Source organism: Carassius auratus, chromosome 12 (genome assembly GCF_003368295.1).
Source record: "Carassius auratus strain Wakin chromosome 12, ASM336829v1, whole genome shotgun sequence".
Classification (NCBI taxonomy): Eukaryota; Metazoa; Chordata; class Actinopteri; order Cypriniformes; family Cyprinidae; genus Carassius; species Carassius auratus.
The window spans coordinates 1,490,902-1,512,560 of NC_039254.1; the positions used below are offsets into that span (position 1 = coordinate 1,490,902).

The 21,659-nt window shown below is 34.6% G+C and overlaps 1 protein-coding gene across 1 annotated transcript in view; it reads right to left on the reverse strand.

Annotated features, from left to right (window-relative positions):
* Positions 1–11,761: 11,761 nt before the first annotated feature.
* The window catches only part of LOC113111416 (dedicator of cytokinesis protein 1-like), a 47,536-nt gene continuing 37,638 nt past the window's right edge, over positions 11,762–21,659 (reverse strand). Inside the window, exons 19-23 of the mRNA XM_026276083.1 lie at positions 20,697–20,842; positions 17,653–17,851; positions 15,477–15,642; positions 13,820–13,971; positions 11,762–12,606 (exon numbers count right to left, since the gene is read on the reverse strand). Of these exons, the coding sequence (XP_026131868.1) occupies positions 12,511–12,606; positions 13,820–13,971; positions 15,477–15,642; positions 17,653–17,851; positions 20,697–20,842 (759 nt within the window). The 3' untranslated portion in view covers positions 11,762–12,510. The remainder of the gene's footprint in view (positions 12,607–13,819; positions 13,972–15,476; positions 15,643–17,652; positions 17,852–20,696; positions 20,843–21,659) is intronic.

Consider the following 21,659-nt stretch of genomic DNA (forward strand, 5'->3'; position numbering starts at 1 on the left):
GAATTTTCAGCATCATTACTCCAGTTTTCAGTCTCACATGATCTTCAGAAATCATGAAAATATGCTAATTTGCTGCTCAAGAACATTTCTGATTATTATCAGTGTTGAAAACAGTTGTGCTGCTTCATATTTTTGTGGCAAGCCTTATATACTATACAGTGCATGTTAGGGTTCTTTGTTCATAATAAGCCTGCTTGATCAATTAGCAAAGAAGAATTCCAATACTATTTAGCAAAATAAGATTTTCTTATTAAAGTGATAACATTTTGTGTTGCAAAAATGAGCACATCCTCCTGAAAGTTACTAAACTGAAAAAAGTGTATAAGTTTCAGGCTATTTTTGTAAGTATATTGAACCTTGAATATTGAAACTTTTAAAGACAAGTAATTTATTGACAATTAAAAGTGTTATATAGCCCACTGAATCATACTCTTAATGCTTGCATCAGAGGGACCACTTGGGAGAGAACTGCCAGATGATGTATTTCTTAGCATAAAAGAGGACAATGGTACAAGTGTGAAAATAAATAAAGCAGAAGTTGCACCATCATTCAAAAAGAATGGACTTGTGATAAGGCTCCTGAAAGGTCTTCCCTTTAAGTTTTATCATTTAGTGATGAGTGAATTTTTGCTAGAAAAAGAGCAGGTGAAATAACATGCAAGTGTCTCAGAGCAGGCAAAAGCTACAAAAAGAGTGACACTTTATCATTAGAGTAAGACGCAGCCTGCAGATGTGACATGCATGCTTGTTGTCACAGCTAGAATTACTTACTGTAGATAATTTAACCTCTTCCGAGGCTCATATTTACATAACAGAGATTTCCGGGAATCCATACTCTGGTCTCAAGAGAACAAGACAATCATTTCGGATCCAAAAGCTTCCAGAATGATCAGGTGTTGCTAGAGGAGCGGTACAGTGAGTGATTGGTAACCACAGTGATGTTCACGATCCTAGGCTATATCTTACTATCCTAGTAAAGTTTTTCTATAGGGATGAATGAGTGCTAAAGGTGTGCTTTATCAACGCTGGCATGAATTCATACACTACTGTGTGATGTAATACCCTCCCCTCGTTCCCTGCATTATTGGGCAGTTTTTCAGCATGACAATGAATATATTCATTCTCCCAAGGTGAAAATCCTTCAGTATTTCACTCAATCTTCATGCTCTTGAGAAGCTGTGGGGGATTCTGTAGAGACGAGCTGAGCAACTGAAGACATTTAAGATTTTCTATTTCAAATACATGCTTCTGAACTTTCTATTCATCAAATAATCCTGAAAAAAATAAAATAAAATAATAATAATAATAATAATATATATATATATATATATATTCCTAAACTTTAAACAGTACTGTATAATTTTTATAGGATGGGTAACAAAAATGTCAAAGCAAATTTGTCAAAGTCTAAAAATCTATAATGCACATTTGAAGCTTTGTACACAAAATAGTGTATATGTAATGTAATATAGAGCAAATGCTAAAACAAAATGGCTTGTTTGTGACAATATTAATGATCTGCAGCTAATTAAACTGTGGAGAGGGTTTGTGCATTAGTCTGCTTATGTTTATTTGAAAAGTAAATCACACATATGCTCCTGAATTTAACTTAGAAATGAGCACACTTTGAACCACTTTCTTCATTGCCCAGATGATGCAGATGTTTTCATTTGATTTAATAGCAGACATAATGAAATGCAGTAAGGGAGCAGGATTTTTATGTCAGCATTAGTTTTAGTCTCATTCCTCAATCGGTTTACCCCACTCTCCTCCCGTTTGTTAATGTTAGCATGTTAATGAGCTGTGAATGAAACAAAAATCAACATTTTAACTAAGCTCTCTAACTATTGGGGAGAACAGGGAGAGAGAGAGAGTCATTTTGAGCTGCAGTTGCATCTTGTGTCTATGGTCGGTCTCCTAGCAATGCTCCACGGCGTGTTAATTGCTCTGGAAACACCTGTGGTTTCTAATTATGCCGGCACTGATGCAAATGTGGAATTCCTTTAATCAGAGCGTGGAGGAATAAGCATCTCTGTCTGTGCATCTGCAGTCAGAGACATCGCTGCAGAGACAGATGTTACAAGCACACCAGAAACTTGAAAAAAGTGCTTTGAAGATGAATTCAAACTTGACTCTATTAACTTTAATACATGTTTCTGGCCTTATAATGCATGATTCATCACGTTACTCCAAAGAAAATATTTTATTTTATCAAAATGTATAAATGTACCTTAATCAACATCGACTTTTTTTCAACCACCTGAGACAGTCTTGTATAAAAGACCCACTTTTCAACATCAATCAGTCAACTTTAGGTTCATGCATTGCTGATTTCTGGATGAATATCCAGTTTCACTCATAAATACAGATGAATGTTATTGTCAGACTAGAGCTGTGTTTTCCAGATGGACCAACCAGCTGAGAAACGGCAGAGATTTGAGCTAAATTGAATTTATATATTTTTAATTATTCCAAAAAATACTGTAAAATATAAATTTACATCGCAAAATTCTGTAAATTCTAAATTAAATGATTAAAAAAAATTATGATTTATATTTTAATCTAACTTAAATAATACACAACCACAAACAAAAGATACTTTACATCATTATTTCTTTCTGAAATATGAGTAATCTAAAATAAGAAGTGTTTCAAACTCTTCCTTAAAAATTCCTCTAGATGCAAATAAAAATATCAAAACATGATTTTACAAATATAGAAACATTAAGAATTAATGCTTAATTTGATGGTTTCTTCATATCAGTGAGCCGTGGAGCATGAGGTGTAAAATGAGAAAACTTTCATCTTCAAAATTCCTTTAATATCATGTGCAGCCTACTCAAAATCATCTCATTTTGCAGATGCTTTGAGCAGAGAAGCACTGAAGCACTTGAAAGCACGGGTCGCTGTGGCAGAAAGTCTCTCGCTCAAGGACACAATGGTATTTCGGCAGAAACGCAACCTCGGCACTCGCCTCCAGCTGAATCCCAGAGGGGCGAGTGATCTTGAACAGACTCGTTCATTCACACAGCAGCAGTGAACACCAGCCTTTCAGCCGTATGAGTGCAATTAAACCCCAGTGAATTACCACTAAATACACTCCCTATTCTGATCTGCATCCTTAATCACAAACCTGAAAGGGTCGGATGTTCTGATGGTTGCTTTGTTAACCTCAGGCAGAAAGGAAGAGGAAGAGGAGAGATTATCAGGGGCCGTCCTCCGTCCTCCATCCCCACCATCGCTCAAGTGGCTTTTGTTTGTTTGCTTGTTCTTTAAGAACCTCTTCAGAGCTGCTCAAGGACTGGAAATGACTTCACCTTCTTCATTATGTTACTGCAGTCGCTGGATATCGAGAGAGAGAAACGAACAAACATGAAAAGTGTGATAAAGTCACATAATAAAAAAAGCTTCCAGATCAGGAGTGATACAAGAAGCCAAATAACAGAGGAAATTACTGTACAAGCAAAAACTGTGCTGAGAGATTTGTAAAGCCTTGATGTGTCGAATTTGGAAAGATTAAAGCATTGATTTATATTAGCTGTATAAAAAAATATTTACACTTAAAAAAAAAAAAAGTGTAGAAAGAATTTTATTTTAGAAACTGCTAGTAAATTTCACAAACAACACTGAGTTTATTTGTGAATTTTTGAAGTAGAAAGACTGAAATAAAATGTACTCCAATAATCTTTATACGACTTTGAAAAAATATATTTTTTTTTGTCACATATCCTTCTTTCTTTGATTAGCCAATTAAACATCAGAAAAAATAAGGTTTTTATTCAGATTTAAAATTCGATTTTTGATTGGAACAAAAATGTACATGAAAAATATTAACTAACAATCCATGAAAGTGTGTGTATCATAATCCTGAGAAAAAGCTAATTAATGAATCAATCTATTAATGTTGTTTGGATCTGATTTATTAATATAATATATTTTAATTATTTAGGCAATGTATGTACATATTTATTGCTGTTTTATAAGATTTTATGTGTTTTTTGCTATTTAGACTGCAAACAACCAGTGATTTCTGCCAGATACAGCAAAATACAGTACAGTACAAGTTCGGAAACATTACTATTTTTAATGTTTTTGAAAGAAGTTTCTTCTGCTCATCAAGCCTGCATTTATTTGATCAAAAATACAAAAAAAAACTGTAATATTGTGATATATTATTACAAATTAAAATAATAGTTTTTAAATGTATTGTACTTTAAATTATCATTTATTTCTGTGATTTTTAGGACCATTATAAAAAAATTAAAAAAAGAAGCTATGTTTTTAAAATATAAATATTTTGTAATAACAATATACACTGGTCAGTAATTTGGGGTTAGTAATTTTTTTCTTTCTTTTTTTTTTAATAAAATCAATACTTTTATTCAGCAAGGATGTGTTAAATTCACAAAAAGTTAAAGTAAAGAAAATATATTATTAGAATATATATTATTAGAATTTGTTTTATTTTATTTTGAATAAATGCAGTTCTTTTGAACCTTTTATTGATCAAATATATTAGACAGCAGAACTGTTTCCAACACTCATAATAAATCAGAATATGAGAATGATTTCTAAAGGATCATGTGATCGACTGATGTTACATGTGACACTGAAGGCTGGAGGAATGATGCTGAAAATTCAGCTGCGCATCACAGGAATAAATGATTTTTTTTTTTAAAGTATATTCAAATAGAAAACTATTATTTTAAGTTGTAATAATATTTCACAATATTACTGTTTTTTCTGTATTTTTGTTCAAATAAATGCAGGCTTGAAGAACGGAAGAAACTTAACATTAAAAATAGTAATGTTTCCAAACTTTTGGTCTGTACTGTATATAAATAAATGTATTGTATCTTTCATTCTATCTGACCAAGCCAAAAAGTTTCACATTCTCGTACGTACAAACAGGCATTTTCCATGAAACATCCAGTATCGCTGAATTATGTACGAAAAGATCTTTAGTAAATTTTTCAACTGTGACATATCTGAAGAAAGCCTGTGCAGTGAGAGTGAATCTGAATGTCTGGCAAATAATTCATGTCAGTCAGTGTGTGTGCTTACGTGAAGAGAGGCGTTAAAAGATGAAACCCTGTTCATTTCACACAGTCACACAAGCCAAAATACAGCGATAGTCAACACACACACACACACACACAGGGACTAATGCACAGCCTGCATGATAAATGAAAGTGGTGTATCACGTGCTGCAAACACATTTCACACGACACAACGGCTCGCTCCAAAACCCAGTGAGTAGCCTACATATGCTGCATTTGAAAGAAATAGTTCACCAAATATGATAATTTCCTGAAAACACACTAACCCTCAAGCCATCCTAGATGTAGATAAGTATTTCTTCATCAGAACAGATTTGCAGAAATGTAGCATTGCATCACTTGATCATCAATGGATCCTGTGCAGTGATTGGGTGCCGTCAGAATGAGAGTCCAACAGCTGATAAAAACATCACAATAATCACTCCTGTCAAGATTAAATCTATAGCAGAGATAACATTTCCAGAATGAATTGCTTATTCAGAAAAAGAAAGAAACACTCAAATAAACGTCTAATTAAAGAAGGACTTTTTTTTACACAAAATGCACCTGTATAGTGCATTTGAATGCTTTTTTAGCAACTTGCCCATGCTGAACTCAGTTGAAATCAGTTGTGAGGTGTCTGCTGTGAGATATGAACAGAATATCAATGTGGCTCTGAGTTACAGAAACTCTTTGGTTTTAATAAAGTGAAGTATTTCTGTGCATGTTAAAATGGGATGAGAGAGAACAAGTAGAAAGACAAGAGAACAAAACATGAGCAAAAGTCTTTTCAAGCAGTTCAATATTTGACGGGTCTAACATGAGCTTATTTCACCTAATCTCTTCCTAGATTGACTGAAATAGATGTCTGACTATTACCATAATGTCTGGCCCATGCACTTTACAGCTTATTCAGGCTAAAATATGACACTTTTAACAGGAACATTGGTTTTATTCTATGTTTTTATGTTAGACACTTTTTTTTTTTGCAGACAAACACATTTACAATATTCATTATGAATATTTAATCACATGTTTTATAAAATATATTCAAAATTGTATCCATTATTTTTTTTTTCTATTTTCGAAATAAATATATTTATTAAAATTAAAATATAAAAAATATTTATTTATTATGAGTTATTTAAATATTATTACTTAATATTATATTATTTAAAATAACTGTTTTCTAGGTGAAAATATTGTAAAAATTGAATTTATTCTTGTGATGCGCAGCTGAATCTTGATGAATGTAAAGCTCAAAAGAACTGCATTTATTGGTCTGTATTGTCACTTTTATTCAATGTAATGCACTTCTGCAATAAATAAATAGATTTTGCCATCTCATTAAATAATAAACACCTGACTGACTGACTACCAACAAGAAGCAAATCTTGATTCATGGGTGTCATAAAGGCTACTGGCCATTTTTAAATTGCTCCAACTTCTGTACCTGTATAGGAAATAAATCCGAGCCGAAGAAACTGTCTAATGTTGAAGAGCCGCTGAAAAGAGACGGACAGCCAGCTCATGTTTTTCACCGTGTCGCTTGAGTGGCCTGATCGATGTGTTGGAGTCTGACCATAGATTAGTGATTATATGAGCCCGGATCAATAGGACAAGGACGATTATCCTCTGCTTATTTGTCTCACTGGCAGGTTTGCCCACCGCATTTCCATAAAATCCATCAGAAACACACACCTAGTTCAGAATGTTAATTGGACGACTCTATAATGCAGCAAATCGATTCAAATCGATCTGTTCCCACATATACAACGTATTCAGACGTAGCAGCAGCAGAATCGATAATGGAGAATTGTAGGAGAGATAATACGGTGTTATTAAATTATGGACAGTAAATGTGCGGAAATGATAGTGTTGTGAAAAAAGTTAATCAGTTGCATGAAAAGGCTTCTCTTTTATCAGTATATGTGAGCAAACAGTGGAGATTCATTAGAACACCACTGACTGATAAGGGTGATATAATATTATATATTAATGCATTGCTAAAAAAAAATGGCTAAATTAGCCCAAGATGGTTTGTTAGTTTTTGCTGGTTTAAGTCTTGTTTTTCCAAACTGAAAAGTGTCCAAAGCCGCTCTAAAACTGATGATACCAGCAAACCAGTTGTCCTGCACAATATGGTCGGAAAGACAACTGGTGCTTTTTTTTTTTTAATAGCCGCAACACAAGCCAGGCATGAGACCGTTTTATGATGTCATTCTGGCTTTGGGCCTCCAGAAACACAATAAAAAGCACTCAGATGGATCCATAGCAAACTCAAAGGTCTGCAGACATCTGAGCCTCGAGCAGAAGACTTTCCCGAGGTGAACCTGAGAAGCGTGTGTTTATTAAACTGCCTTGAAGTACAAGAGCGTGAAGATCTGCTCCAGTGCAGAAGAAATATTTACTGCATCTATTAAACATTAAGTTTCTCCTTGAATTCTGTGGGATGAGTGTTTGCTTCAAGCTATTAATCACTGCAATAGAAATAAACACAATCCCTTTAAATGCCACAAAAATAAAAACAACATAAATAACCCTGAAAACAGAATCACACTATAAATAAACCTCTATGTCAAGCAAAAACACCTGAAATTATTGCTCTGCTTTAAAACCTAGCTAGCTGCCTTTTAGGACGTGAATGCAGGCATCTTAACCATTGATTCTTCCCATGTTGTCACCTTTACTGATGCCAGTGTTAATGCTGCCAATACAGAGCACAATAAATCACTCATGTATGAAGTTACACTTCAGTTACAGCAACGGTTCAACCAAAAACTGTAAGCACACCCTCAAGCCATCCAAGATGTAGAGGAGTTCGCTTCTTCATCAGATTTAGAGAAACGTGGCATTATATCATTAGCTCACCATTAGATCCTCTGCAGTGAATGGGTGCATAAGCATAAATCAATCAATCAATGTATAATTACAGTGAGTTGTACAGATTTTGCGAGACTTTTGCGTGAATTTGGGTCATTTATTGAGTCAGATGGCAAAAAAATCAGGCCAGTCCACCTAAAATCACCCCAGAATTACATAATTTGGCTGTTTTGTGTGTCTGTATTTGTACACAGACGTGGTTTATGGGAACGCTGCGGATGAGGTTCAATGGAGGATGTTCGCCTCCAATCAGAGCCGGCTGTGATAGACCACAAACACAATCACAGTGAAATATGGATTCAATTTAGCCTTCGCCCCTCCTGTATGAATATATATCAGTTATATTAAAATCAGAACGGCACAAAGTGATTCACAGAAAACAGCAAAAGAATTTCAATAAAGGAGAATCAAAGCATCTGTTGGTAACAAGACGTCTATAGTCTGAGACCGTTAGCGTCCAGCTTTGGACTAAGCTCTGCTTTTGCATTACAATTATTGTTTCTTGTCGATCAAAAGTGAAGGCAATACATTACGCGCTGGCATCCTCAATCTGCCGTGACAGGACATCATTTCACACTGACTTACGGCCTGTTATTGATTTCCTGACCAGAGATGTTATTTCAGCACATAAATGACACTGGGTTTGTTCCCCATCTTTATTTCACCGCTGCGTTTGTAAATTGCTTAAGCAAATGCAATCATCTTTTCTCGCAAGGTGACGGTTTCATCACCTGTGATGTGACACATATACCGAACACACTTAAGATGAGGCCCAACAGATTGCTTAGGATGAACAGAAATGGATGTCAGGCACAAGATTCGCTCAACATTTGAGCCTGAGGATGTAAAAAGAGTTACATAAGAGTTGTCTATAAATGATATGAGCAGAGAGGTTTAATTCCTCTGAAAGAGCATCTAATAAAATAATACAAACAAAATAACAAATACTGTACAATCACCGTAATCGGAGCAAGAAAACAGGATTGCTCTGACTGACTGAAATCAAAGCTGCCCGGTGTTATTTTAGTATGACTAGTATCATATTTATAATGTATGTTTTTTTTTCGATTTTGTTTTTCATTTAGTTAAGGTTTAGTAATTTATTTATTTTTTGACATTTTTGTAATTTATTTTTAAACATATATAATACATCTTTAAGTTTTTTGTACATTAATTTAAACTAAATAAAAATGATAAATGTTGCTGAAATAAAATGTTTTTAAGTTTATTTTAAGTTTATCTTTTATTGTATTTCAAGTAAAAAAAATGCTATTTGTGTTTTTATTAATATTTTGAATTTTATATAATTTATATTTTCCCTTTTTAGTTGAAGTTTTAGTAATCTAGTTGTTTATTAATTGTTTTTTTTTCATTATTATTGATAATCTTATTCTTAAACATGCAGTTTTATTTCAGTTTTAGTTATTTTACATCAAGTTAAGAATGAATGAAAAATGTTGCCTTGTTTTTTTTTTATATATATATATTTCAATTTATTGTTTCATGTAATAAACTGAAAGCTTAAAACTGTTAGCTTTTTTTAGTTTTAAATAACCATAATAAAAATAACTCAACATTTGTTTACATTATAAAATTGCAGTATTACATTGAAAGTTACATTATAGTATATTCAATTGTTTCATTCAATTAAACAAACCATATTCTTTGTTTATAATTTCCTTTTATCCAGAACTAAATAAAAAAAAAATTCTAGATACTATACTCTGTATTTCTATTATTAACTTCTTAAAAACTCGTAAAAACAAGCAGTTTGTTTCACTGGACTATCCAAGGAGCAAAACACACTAGTTCTCACTCATTTGGGATTTACAGAGTTAAGTCATTTTCTGCTTCTGGTTTAAATAGAATTGAATTTGCTGCCGCTGTTGTATTAGGCCTCAATAATTCTGTAATTAACATGAAGGAAAAACTACTGACAGTCCAGCAGAATATTTTCCCATGCAGCATCCTCTAATAAACAACAAAGTCATTTGTCTCATGGAAACATATTCTGCTAAATGAATGCAGCCTCACTGCTCAATGAAGTGTAAAATATAACTGTGTCTATTTCAGTTCTGACAGCAGTGTGACTAAAGTGATACTAAGTTAAAAAAAAGGATATTTTGAAGAAAACTAAGCTACTTAACTGAAACTCAGCCTGGAGACTGACTGAATTTGATCATGAAGTGCCTGAATATGACCTTTCCTTTCAAAGGGGATCTTCAGCTGGATTAATCAGGTTAGATGCTGATAGCGTACCGTGGGAAACTGCCTCAGTCGGGTATTAATGTCATGACGTGTCTGATGCCGTGGGACGTTTCTGGGACTGTTTATCTATTTCTCTATGATTTCACACGTTCTTCAGTTCCCAGTGACCCAGCAGCGCAGTCTCAAACACACATTTACATAAACGTACACGGGTCGTTCCTGCAAATACGTGAACACAACTTACCACACAAACAATTTGGATTGCAACAATTTTAAAGAAAGGGAATGGTTTACCCAAAAATGAAAATGCCAAGTTAGTTTCTTCTTCAGATTTGGGGGAATTCATCATTACATCACTTGCTCACCAATGAATCCATCACTTTCTCTCCAGTCCATCAGTTGATGTCTTGTGAAGCCAAAAGCTGAGTGTTTGTAAAAATCAAACCCATAATTAAGAATGTTTTTGGCCAAAATATGAGTCTATAATAATCCATAAAAAAAGTTCATCCTCTAGAGTCCTCTAATATGTGTCAACATATTAGTTAAGATGTGTTCGGGATTGTTTTCACTTATAAAAGGTGCTTGATCTGTGCACATTTTATTTCTGATTGAGACCAAACGACTTCACTGGAGAAACCAATATTACAGATAGAGGACCCGCATTTTAGCTGGAAGCAGTGGTTTGACGTTAAAACACCTCTTACAAAAGTAGATTTTGGGCTTCTCAGGACATTAACTGATGGACTGGAGTGCTGTTTATTACTTGTGGATTATTGTGATGTTTTTATCAGCTGTTTGACTCTCATTCTGATGGCACCCATTCACTGCAGAGCATCCATTGGTTAACCAATGATATAATGCCACATTTCTCCAAATCTGACAAAGAATCAAACTCATATACATCTCGGATGTCTTGAGAGCGGGGAAAATCCCATTAACTTTTAATTTTGGTGTGATTCATTAAAAATAAATGTAACAGTATTTTAAAGAAAAGTCAAAAACACATTCTTTGCCGAATCCAAAATGTTGTGCATGACTTGACACTTAAACACCAAACCCCAATCCAGTGTGATTTGCACAATCTGCCATTTTTAGATGGTGAATACTGCATGTTTAAGACCAATGACTTCATGCCAAACATCAGTATTACACAATGAATCAGTTCACTGAGACTAGAGCAGTAATTCTGACTGAATGTGCTGTGAAAGTGACCTTGAACATACTAACACGCTCTCCAGCATATCTCCTCCCTCAGCTCACAGAAGATGCTCTGTTGATAATGCATGCATGAGTCAATGCTTTGCTATTTTCAAAACAATTTTAAGTAAAGTGAAAGCTGGCAGGCTTTATGATGCAAACAAGCCCGCCAGTTTTCACAATCACTGTCGTTGGGATTCAGCTCCACGTTGTACTAAAAAGCTGAATGGAAGACGTAGCTTTTCAACAAGCAATGAGTTAATGACCTCACCTCAGACTCCACTTTCTCCCTTTCCAGACTGGTTTTGCAGTGGTTGACCTGCGTTAACATCACACAAACACAGCGGACGGAGGATGACGTTATCCTGACAAAACAAACTTGAAATCTGCGAGATGTCAACGATGCACTGGATTAATTAGCACCAAACAAGAGGCACGTTACAAATACACTGAGTTTATTCAGAAGTCAGTAGTGGGTTTAGAGCAGTCAATGTTATCAGTATGCTTGTATGTGGTTTATATGTTGGATTGGTACAATGACTTTAAACAACTACACAAATAAAAAATACAATTAAAAATATATATGTAAGAATACCTTTACACTCCCTCTTATTGGAAAACCAAGCCCTTTTTGGATAAAAAAAATGCCAATTTTTATAAACTTCAAATACAAAAAAGGATAAAAAATATAAAAAATAAAACAATAAAATAAAATCATATATACAAATACCTCTGTACATAAATGTGTATATAGAGGATAAAAATATCATGTAAAAATGAGAGAAAGAGGAAACTTTGATTGTGGTTTGAATTGGTCACGCGTCTCAATGAGAATGTGCATACAAAGCGAGAAAAAACCTAAAGAGAGAAAACCCTCGATTCATCTCAAGTGGAGTTTTAGTTAGACATGCACCATCTGCCAAAAATACCCAGAATTCCCTGACTCCAGCTACACTGCGTCTATATTTGCTGTGGTCTGACGCCTGGAGTGATGTGGAATAGAGCTGGTGTTGTCACTGGGGTGCATGCTCCGAGGTCTGATCCGGATGTGGACGATCATCAGCCGTTGAGCGGAGGAGTGAGGTGAGGGATTCATCAGGTCATTCTGTCAGGGATGTTGACGGGAAATCGTTGGAAGAGGGCCGATGCGGATGTCTCCGTTCTGACGATGGTGTCTGCTGGCTTACTGGACGATTCCCGAGTCGATGGAGGTCTGCTTGCGAGTGGTCTTCGGAGGAGGAGGAGGAGGGGTCTTCATGGGTAGCGGAGGCGGAAGGTGCTGGAAAAATGAGGAAGAGAGAGATGGAGTTTTTAAAACACTTGCGTGAAGCATTAACTCGAGTCACTGGAGAGATCAGATGGTGCAGCTTGTCCACGCAACATTACTAAAGCACTTCCTTTCTGCTCCAAGTCTCTGATGATCTGGTCTCTTCGCAAAAGAATGAATGAATACATTTAAAATAAATAAAATATATTTATCATATTTAAATTTTGTTCCTTTTGATATCAGATTTTTTTTGGTGTATTTGTAAAACAAATATTGGTCTAATCTCTATCTTTAAGGAGTACTAACAGATTAACTAAAACAAAATAAAGTCTCTGTGAAATATGAAAGCAACAATGAACAAATGAATTAAAAATAAATAATCAGTCAAATCTCTAAGCTTAAGTAACTATGAGTAATTATAATGAAGTGATAGTGATTGAATCAATAATAAAGTAAATCTATTACTAATAAAAAAAAAAAAAAAAAACACTTTTCAGAAGTTTGGGTTAAGGATATTTATTTATTTATTTTTATTAATATTTTAATTCAGCCAGGATGCAGTGAATTGATCAACAGTAAAAACATATATAGTGGTATAAATGTTGTTCATGGTTCACCACAAAAAAATACTAAAGAAATGACTTGTGCACCAAATCAGCTTAATAAAATAATTTCTAAATTATTCCTGAAAATTCAACTTTGCATCAAAGGAATAAACTATATTTTAAAGTATATTCAATTATTTAAAACTGAACTAATATTCACAATATTCCAGAATTTACAGTATTTTTGATCAAGTAAATGCAGACTTGAGCATAAGAGGCTTCTTTCGACCCCAAGCCTTTGAAGATTAAGTGCATCATAAAATAATATTTTATATCCTGCCGTCATACAGCAAAGAACTTCAAGCCGTTTCTACCTTTAACACTGTAATGTGCCGTAACTTCCAGCAGCTGCAGAGAAGTTCAGGTTATGGGTTAATTAAACAGTGTCTGAGATTATTTAAAGTAAAATCCTGCAGAGAGAACGAGACTCAAGGGCACAGTCACACTTCTGCTGTGTGTAAATCACGGCGCTCGGTGTGTCTACACTGACATCACTGAATACATCCCTACACTGAGCATCCTCAGAGCTGAGCAACAGGAAGACACGGCTTCATGGATTTGTAACCACTAATGATCATGTGAAAATAATGGAAATGAAGATCACTGATGGAGCGTTTTACCCGCTGGTGTGGCAGTGGAGGAGGGGGCGTGGTCGGACTGGCCAGGTCTGAGTTGTCCATCAAGTTTCCATAGTCGCCCATGCTGCTCTTGACAGGAAGTGGGGGCGGAGTCTCACCCTTATCTCCATAACCCATCCCATTCAGCTCTAGATCTGCATTGAAACAATATAGAGATCAACATGATGCATGCCATTTTCACCTGTGCCTAGAACTCAATGTAAATCAGTTGTTTTAGGAGGCCTAGCACAGATGACGACATGCGGTGCAAACTCCGAATCAGACAGCGGGATGAACCCATGGGAGAGAAAACGCCTCGCACTCGAGCCTGGATCCATTACACGTCACTTCACAAGACCAGATCAGACACGCTTTCATCGGAGTTATTTAACACCTCTGCAGCCTCCCAGAGTCCTGCGTTTCACGTCTCAGCGTTACGCTTGTGTGTCATCACACTACAGCATGAGACGGAGCACAAGACGTCAGCAAACGGCTCATTCTCTAAAGGTTTAAGGAGGGAGAACGTTTGCTTGTATTTAGATTCACCGGCTGCTACAGGACTGCCACATTCAAAAACATATGATCATGAATACAAGATCATCAAAACAAAGATGGAGGACAATTCTACCAAAAAGATTCTTTAAACTGTACATTTTTCTGGATAAAGTCCGTAAAAGTCTGTCCTGATAAAAATCGAGCAGAATCAAAAGTATGTTTTATAGATTAGTTGATATAGTCAGAGAAAGAAATTACTACAACTTATTCATTTCAATGAGAAATTAAGAAAAAATGGTTATTTATAGAAAGAAAAACACTGTATAGGGTTTGAATGCTTTTAACCCCTCAGATAAAGGCAGAAACTGATATTCATATGCAAATGACACTACTACTAATGCATGCTCTACCGTTCAAAAGTTTTGGGGTTGGTAAGATGTTTTTCTAAAGAAATTAATACTTATATATATATATATATATATATATATATATATATATAAATACTGTTTGATTTTTCTATACACAAAGGACAAATTCAGCATTGGATCACAGGAATAAACTACATTTTAAAATGTATACAAATAGAAAACATCTCTTTTAAACTGAAACATTTCACAATATTCCTGTTTTTACTTTGTTTTTAATTAATTTAGTTGATGAACTTAAAAAAAAAAAAAAAAAAAAAAAAATATATATATATATATATATTTGACCCAAACTTTTAAACGAACATATGAATCAGACTGAAGGATAATTGGATAATTATCAACAGCTCTATTTGTTCCAACAGCTAAAATATGATGAATTATGTTGATAAAGCAACACCAGAGGACAATATGTGATGCCAAATCTAGTTCTGCTGCATTTCAGCAGATCAAAGCCAGTTTTCTTTTATTTAATATTATTTCAAATATGCAGATTGCTTTAGGCACGCAGGTGTTCAGATGTGTGATTAGATATCTCCATGCTGAATTTCTTTAGCTTCATTCATTCAAATGATGCCAGAATTGGTTAAAATAGCCTTTTTGTAAATTGATGTAACTATTATAAAGTCTTCTCCTGTAGGTGGGTGGTGCTTCCTCTTAGTTTGCTTTAGTAAAACTGGCTAAATTTCATCATGTTTTGAAATAAAAATGCAGGAGAATCTGTCAGAAGTATGACATACTGGATCCAGACAGTAAGCTGAAGTGCAGTTTGGCCCGGGGCATGATGGGAGGTGGGACGCCGGGCACAGACGGGTTGGCAGGAGCTGCTGGAGACACCGAGAGCCTTTTCTCACCCAGCAAGCTGATCACCTGACTCTTGGGCCTCTGGGGCCTCAACGGACTGATCTGGAGAGAGGAAAACATGACAGATTTACACTATCACGGGAAAAGGTTTCCATTAATCAAGACTGAACAGGACGACTGTTAAAAATGTGGCCATGAAAATGCATGGATATAATGGTAACGGGGAGCCACTTCCTTGAGCATACAGGTTTATCTAATGCATAATTCAGCATGCTTATGAATTATTCCAATTGTAAATGACCATCAGTTGAATAAACTTCAAAGGCACTCTGTATCACCCAGACCTCGCTGACACAGTTTACATACAACATCTACATACATAGGGCATGATGCAAAACTTACATCCATAGAGAAGGTAACGCCAGTCCAAACAAAACTGTTATTCAAAATGTTTTTAAAAAATCTTTTAATTTTAGATTTGCACATCATTTGAGTGAAGTAACATTTAGGCTACTGTAATAAATGCTGAATCGTGCATTAAAATGTTTTAAAAAATGTGAAACTTTTATGAACACTTCTGCAGTGTAAAGTGCTCAGAATCATCACATAAATTGTGATAAATATTTACAAATATATATTTTTAACAGAAAGATATTTTGGCATCAGATTAAAAAATAACAACAACAACAATTACTGATATGCAATAATAAAACGAATAAAGCATAGTGAATTAAAATCTATAAATGATAAAAATTGTTTAGATATTTGAATTTTTACTATGTCAGAAATATACTTTGTATATATATTTTTTGCTAAACATTTCTATTTTTTTTCTCATTAAACAGGTTGTATTGTTAATGGTTTTTTTCATTTGCAGTAGAAAAATAAAATAAATACAAATATTAGAAAATCATACACACACACACACACTTATATAAACATTTATATTCTTTGGACATTAACAATAAAAAAGTGAGATCATTAAAGATGTAAAAACTGACCAAGATGGGATTGCTATCAGCGTGACAGATTAATCGAGCAGTAAATCAGATTGTTAGCTCTAGCTTTAGCGTCTGACTGTGAATCACAGAGATCAGCGGCCCATAGAAAGGTTAAAGGTAATTATGATGATTTATGAAAGACAAACTATGCAGAAGGTCCAGGGCTGAGTAATTATGTGCGCTAGTTTTTCTTGATTCAGAAATGTGAGGTTGTCACATTAGTGGTTGAAGTCAGAGAGGCTCTGAATGGGTCAGTTTAGTCTCATTACGTGCTGTTTGTTCTAGAGCTGCTCGAGCGCATTTGGTATTCATATTCAACGAGCTTGAAGAGAAACGTGCCTCATTTCACACACCGCCCCAAAAACAGAAACAAAAAGATGAAAAAAACTGCTCCAGGAACCAATCTTTGAAATGGAAAGCAAACAAATGAAAGTCTTTCGGTTAACACTGTCTCCAAATGAACTAGTGATTATCACAAACCTGTCAAGCACACAGCAATCAGTGTCATTTTAGCATTATTTTACTATTATATTACATTTACTATTACTATTATAATATTAATTCATATTTTGAATTAGCTTTTGTTTTAAACATAGTAAATATTATTTTATAATCAATACTCTCTGCTTTTTTTAATATTTATTGATGTTTTATTTTAGTTTTAATAACCTTAGCACCTCCACTTGCTTTATTTTAGTTAATTGGCAATGCATTATTTATTTTATTTTTTTATTACATTTTAATTACTTTTTTATTGTTTTTGCATGAAATATATATATATATATTTGTGGATATTTTCTTAAAGAAAAAGCCTTTTCATGAAAAAATGAAGGACTTGTGTTTTGTCCTCAGAAAAAAAAAAAATACTGCATTACTGTAGTGAAAATAATAAGAATATCACAGATCAAAAGCAAAACACACAATTGCATCTTAAATGGAGTTTTGGAGAAAAAAATACAAATGAAATGTATTTAAAATGTAACATTTATTTGTATGCAGCTGCAAAAGCAAACCTTCTGTCATTGGTTTCTATTTATTTCTGGTTGTGATTTGGTTTACTTTCAGTGACGTGACTTGAAGTGCACAGTAAGTCTTTATTTGTGATACTCACGGTCTCGGACAGAATGACCGCCTCGCTGGGCTGCAGCGGGATCTCAGCCGTCTTCAGCTCCTTATCAAACAGCTCCTGGTGTTTGCTGTTCCTCTTCTCTTTCTTTTTCTCCTTCCTGTCTTTCTCAGGTTCGTCTCGATCCAGTTTATCCTGAGACTTACAGTGCAGCTTCTTTGGTAAGAGAGGCTCCAAGGCAAATCTATCAGATGAGAGAGAGAAGAGGAATCAGAGGAGGAGTGGAGGAAGGAGATAATCGAGCGGCGGCTGTGATTTATTGGAGAAGATTTCTGGGCTGTTTAATATCACAGAGAAGCCTCTTACGAAGTCTTGAGCAAATATTAGCACTCATTTGACATTTTGCTCCAAATGTAAACTCAAAAGCACATTTCTGGTGTTCAGTCGTAAGGGTCATGGCAACCAACCATATTAGCTAATTGAAAATGAAAAAAAAAAAAAAGATTTATAACGTTATTCTGAGAGATCAAGGCTCAGACATGGGACTTTTTTTCTTTTTCTGCCATCCTGGTTAGCTGAGCTGCTCATATTCATTTTTACAGGCCTCACCAAATAAATAAATAAAAGGTGAAAACTTAATTAAAAACTGTAAATAAAAATAAATATAAGATTGAAATAATCAACAGTTTTCAATAAGTTTTCAACAGTTTAAGAAAAAATAGAAATAAATTTTTTTACATACTAAATATATAAAAGTTTTTCATTTGCAATAGGATTATAAAATGACAAAATAAAAAGAGGAAGTTTAAAATTATTCTAATTTTAATATAATGTCTGAAATATATTTTATATATTTTTAATTTAACATTTATATATTTTTTGTTTCTATTAAACATAAAAAAAAAATAATAATTTGAAATTAGTCATATTAAAATAAGGACATAAAAAACATACATTAAAAAGTGTAATTATTAAAATCCAAAAAAGGGTCAGAAACATGTTTCATTATGTTTTTCGTAAAACATTTATATATATTTTTTTCCATTAAACGTTTTTAAAGGTTCTTAATTTGTAATAATTACTGGAATATAATATACAACGATATCCAGCTGTAATGTAACCCTATGAGAGGTTTTGTTGATTTAATAACAGTTTATGATTTAACCCAGTCTAACTGACGCATCAATTTCATATTCTTGAGAAAACATTATTCCAGTGAGCTAATGATACCCAAATACCATTTAAATCAACAAAACCTGCAATAACGGTCTTTAATAAACCATAGGAAACTAAATGTTCAAGTTTGCAAAGCACAAAAGCCCATGACTGATGAGTGTAAGATGCAGCGGCACTGACTCGAAACGCTCTCATACCGGCTCCATCCTTATCTGCCGTTTCATAAAGTAAATTAATACCAAAGAAAGTGTATTTGTTAACACAAGTGTAAGTGAACCCAGACAGCTCCCCTCTGCACAGAAAAACTGTGTCATCACTATTGGATTTCAGGTCCAAAGCTCAGAACAAACTAGTTTCTTAAAAACGCAGCGAAGCCGGATAGAAACCGTACATCATCCATGCAAACGTGCTCCTGTAAAAGAGATTCTCTGCATTACACTGTGTTTGATTCATATCTGCTGACCTGGACAATAATGAGACTCGCAGACGCTTCTGTACAGCGGGAAGCACAGAAAAAGCCTGGCTCAAGCGAATCAAAGCGCTTTAATGAGATGGATTAACTAATCAAATGAAAGCTCTTGTGAAGCGCTGCTCTTGATAGAATCGCTCTCTTCAAACACGCACTCATTAATCCTTAAGGCTGGCATCTGTGTGTCTGCCACCTTCCTGACAGACCACGGGCATGTTACACACACACACATCTGATTCAGTCTGAACCAACAGAACCTCTGAAAGTCAGCTAAGATGATTTTCTTGGAGAAACAACAGGTGAAGCGTGAATGAGAACCGACCTCATGCTAAGAGAAATAACAGAACAGAATTTGAAAAAAGTGTTCGGTGCTAGTCCTCCTGTAACGGCTGAATGAAGAAATAAATCACTCCACTAATGTGACTTTTTCGATGGCTGATGCTGATATCTGGAGAGAGATTGATCATTATTTAAATGATTAAACATGGTACATTTTGTTGTTTAAAGGTTTTGACCCAGATTTTAAACTCTTTTTATGTTTTACGCATGTCTACTATAGGCTTGCAGTGCTATTTTAGTATCCTTTATTTTCGGTTTGGTTTGTATTTTGAATAGATTTTTTATTTTTTTATGTTTTCGTTTTTTAATTTTAGTCAAAGTATTAGTATAAATTCTGTAAGTTTTTTTATATTCTGAATGTTCTTGGTTTTTATTAATTTTATTTAAAGTTTATGCTTTTTTTTTGATTTTGCATTTTTTAATTTGTTTTTGTAAATATATCTATAGTTCTTATTAGGTTTTATGTTTCGTTTTAGTTTTTTAGTTTTTTTTGCACTAAACTTTTTACATTTTTTATTATTTAACTTTCCGTTAATATTTATTTTATTTCAAGTGCTGAAACAAATCTATAATACTGCTACTGTCTAAAAGTTTAGGGACAAGTACGATTTTTTATGTTTTTAAAAGACATCTCTTCTGCTCACAAAGGCTGTATTTATTTGATCAAAATACAGTAATATTGTGAAATAGTATTACAATATAAAATAACTGTTTCCCATTTAAAATGTAATTTATTTCTGTGATGCTCCCCTGTATTTTCAGGATCATTCCTCCAGTCTTCAGTGTCACATGATCTTCAGAAATCATGAAAATATGCTGATTTACTGCTAGAGAAACATGTCTGATTATCAGTGTGGGAAACAGTTGTGCTGCTTTATATTTGTGTAGAAAGTGCATTTTCCGGAATGTTTGATGAATAGAAAAACTAAAAACAACATTTATTGACAAAACTTTTGAAATGTTATAAGTGTGTTTACTGTCAGTTTAATGTACTCTAAAACATATGTATAAACAGTAGAATGAAAGAAAGCACTAAAAGTGTAATATCTGCAGATACATTGCTCTAGCAGTAGTCTGGATGGAGTGTGTGTGTGTGTGTGTTTACCCGTCTGATCCCGGTCTGGAGGGAGAGTTGTCTGATGATATGGAGGTCACAGACACGACAGACAGCGGTCTCTGAGACGAAGGCATGGTGAAGGAGCGAATCATTGACCGCGGTCGACTGCCCCGCCGCTCGTCCGACGCAGAAGGCTGAAACACACCACATTTCATCAGTTCTTCAGAAAACCTGCCATTAATTACTCACCTTCATGACGTTCAAAAACTGTAAAACCTTCAGATTATTTTAACGATGTCCTTGCTACGTTTCTGGACCTCGATCGTGGAAGGATCCTTGCCCTCTATGCAGGGTCAGAGAGCTCTCGGAGTTCCTCAAAAATATCTTAATTTGAGTTCTGAAGATCAGCGAAGGTCTTACAGGTTTGGAACGACATGAAGGCGAGTAATTTATATTTTTGGGTGAACTCTCCTGGGCTCTTCAGAGCACACACACCGACTCGACAGACAGCAATATAAACAGGCCAGGTGTGAGTGTGTTTCTGCCTTTGCCTCTCTCTGTCTGAATCTCATATATATGTGATTATGAACTGCTCATACCTTCCTTATCTTCCTCCTGTCCTTGAAACAGATATATGTAGCACAGATCCCGTCTTTCACACACTGTATAGAAAGCTTTGCTGCTAATTCTAGAGCCTTGGCAGAGCGGGCCGATCAATAACTGCCAGCTACAGCAGCTCTCTCTCTCTCTCTCTCTCGTCAGTGATCTCAGCGTGTCTGTTCGGACCAGAGGAGAGGCATGATTCTGTACAGTGTGTTTGGGAATGTCTTTGTCACAGTTACAGAGACACAAAATCACTCTCACTAAACTTTAACTGTACTTTTCTACTTTCATTTATGCACGTTAAGGTTTTCCCCACACCAAATGCAGTAAAACTAAAGGACAAAAGTGTGTGTGTGTGTGTGTATAACAACATGAAATGCAGCAAAAAAAATAAGCCTTGCATTTTTT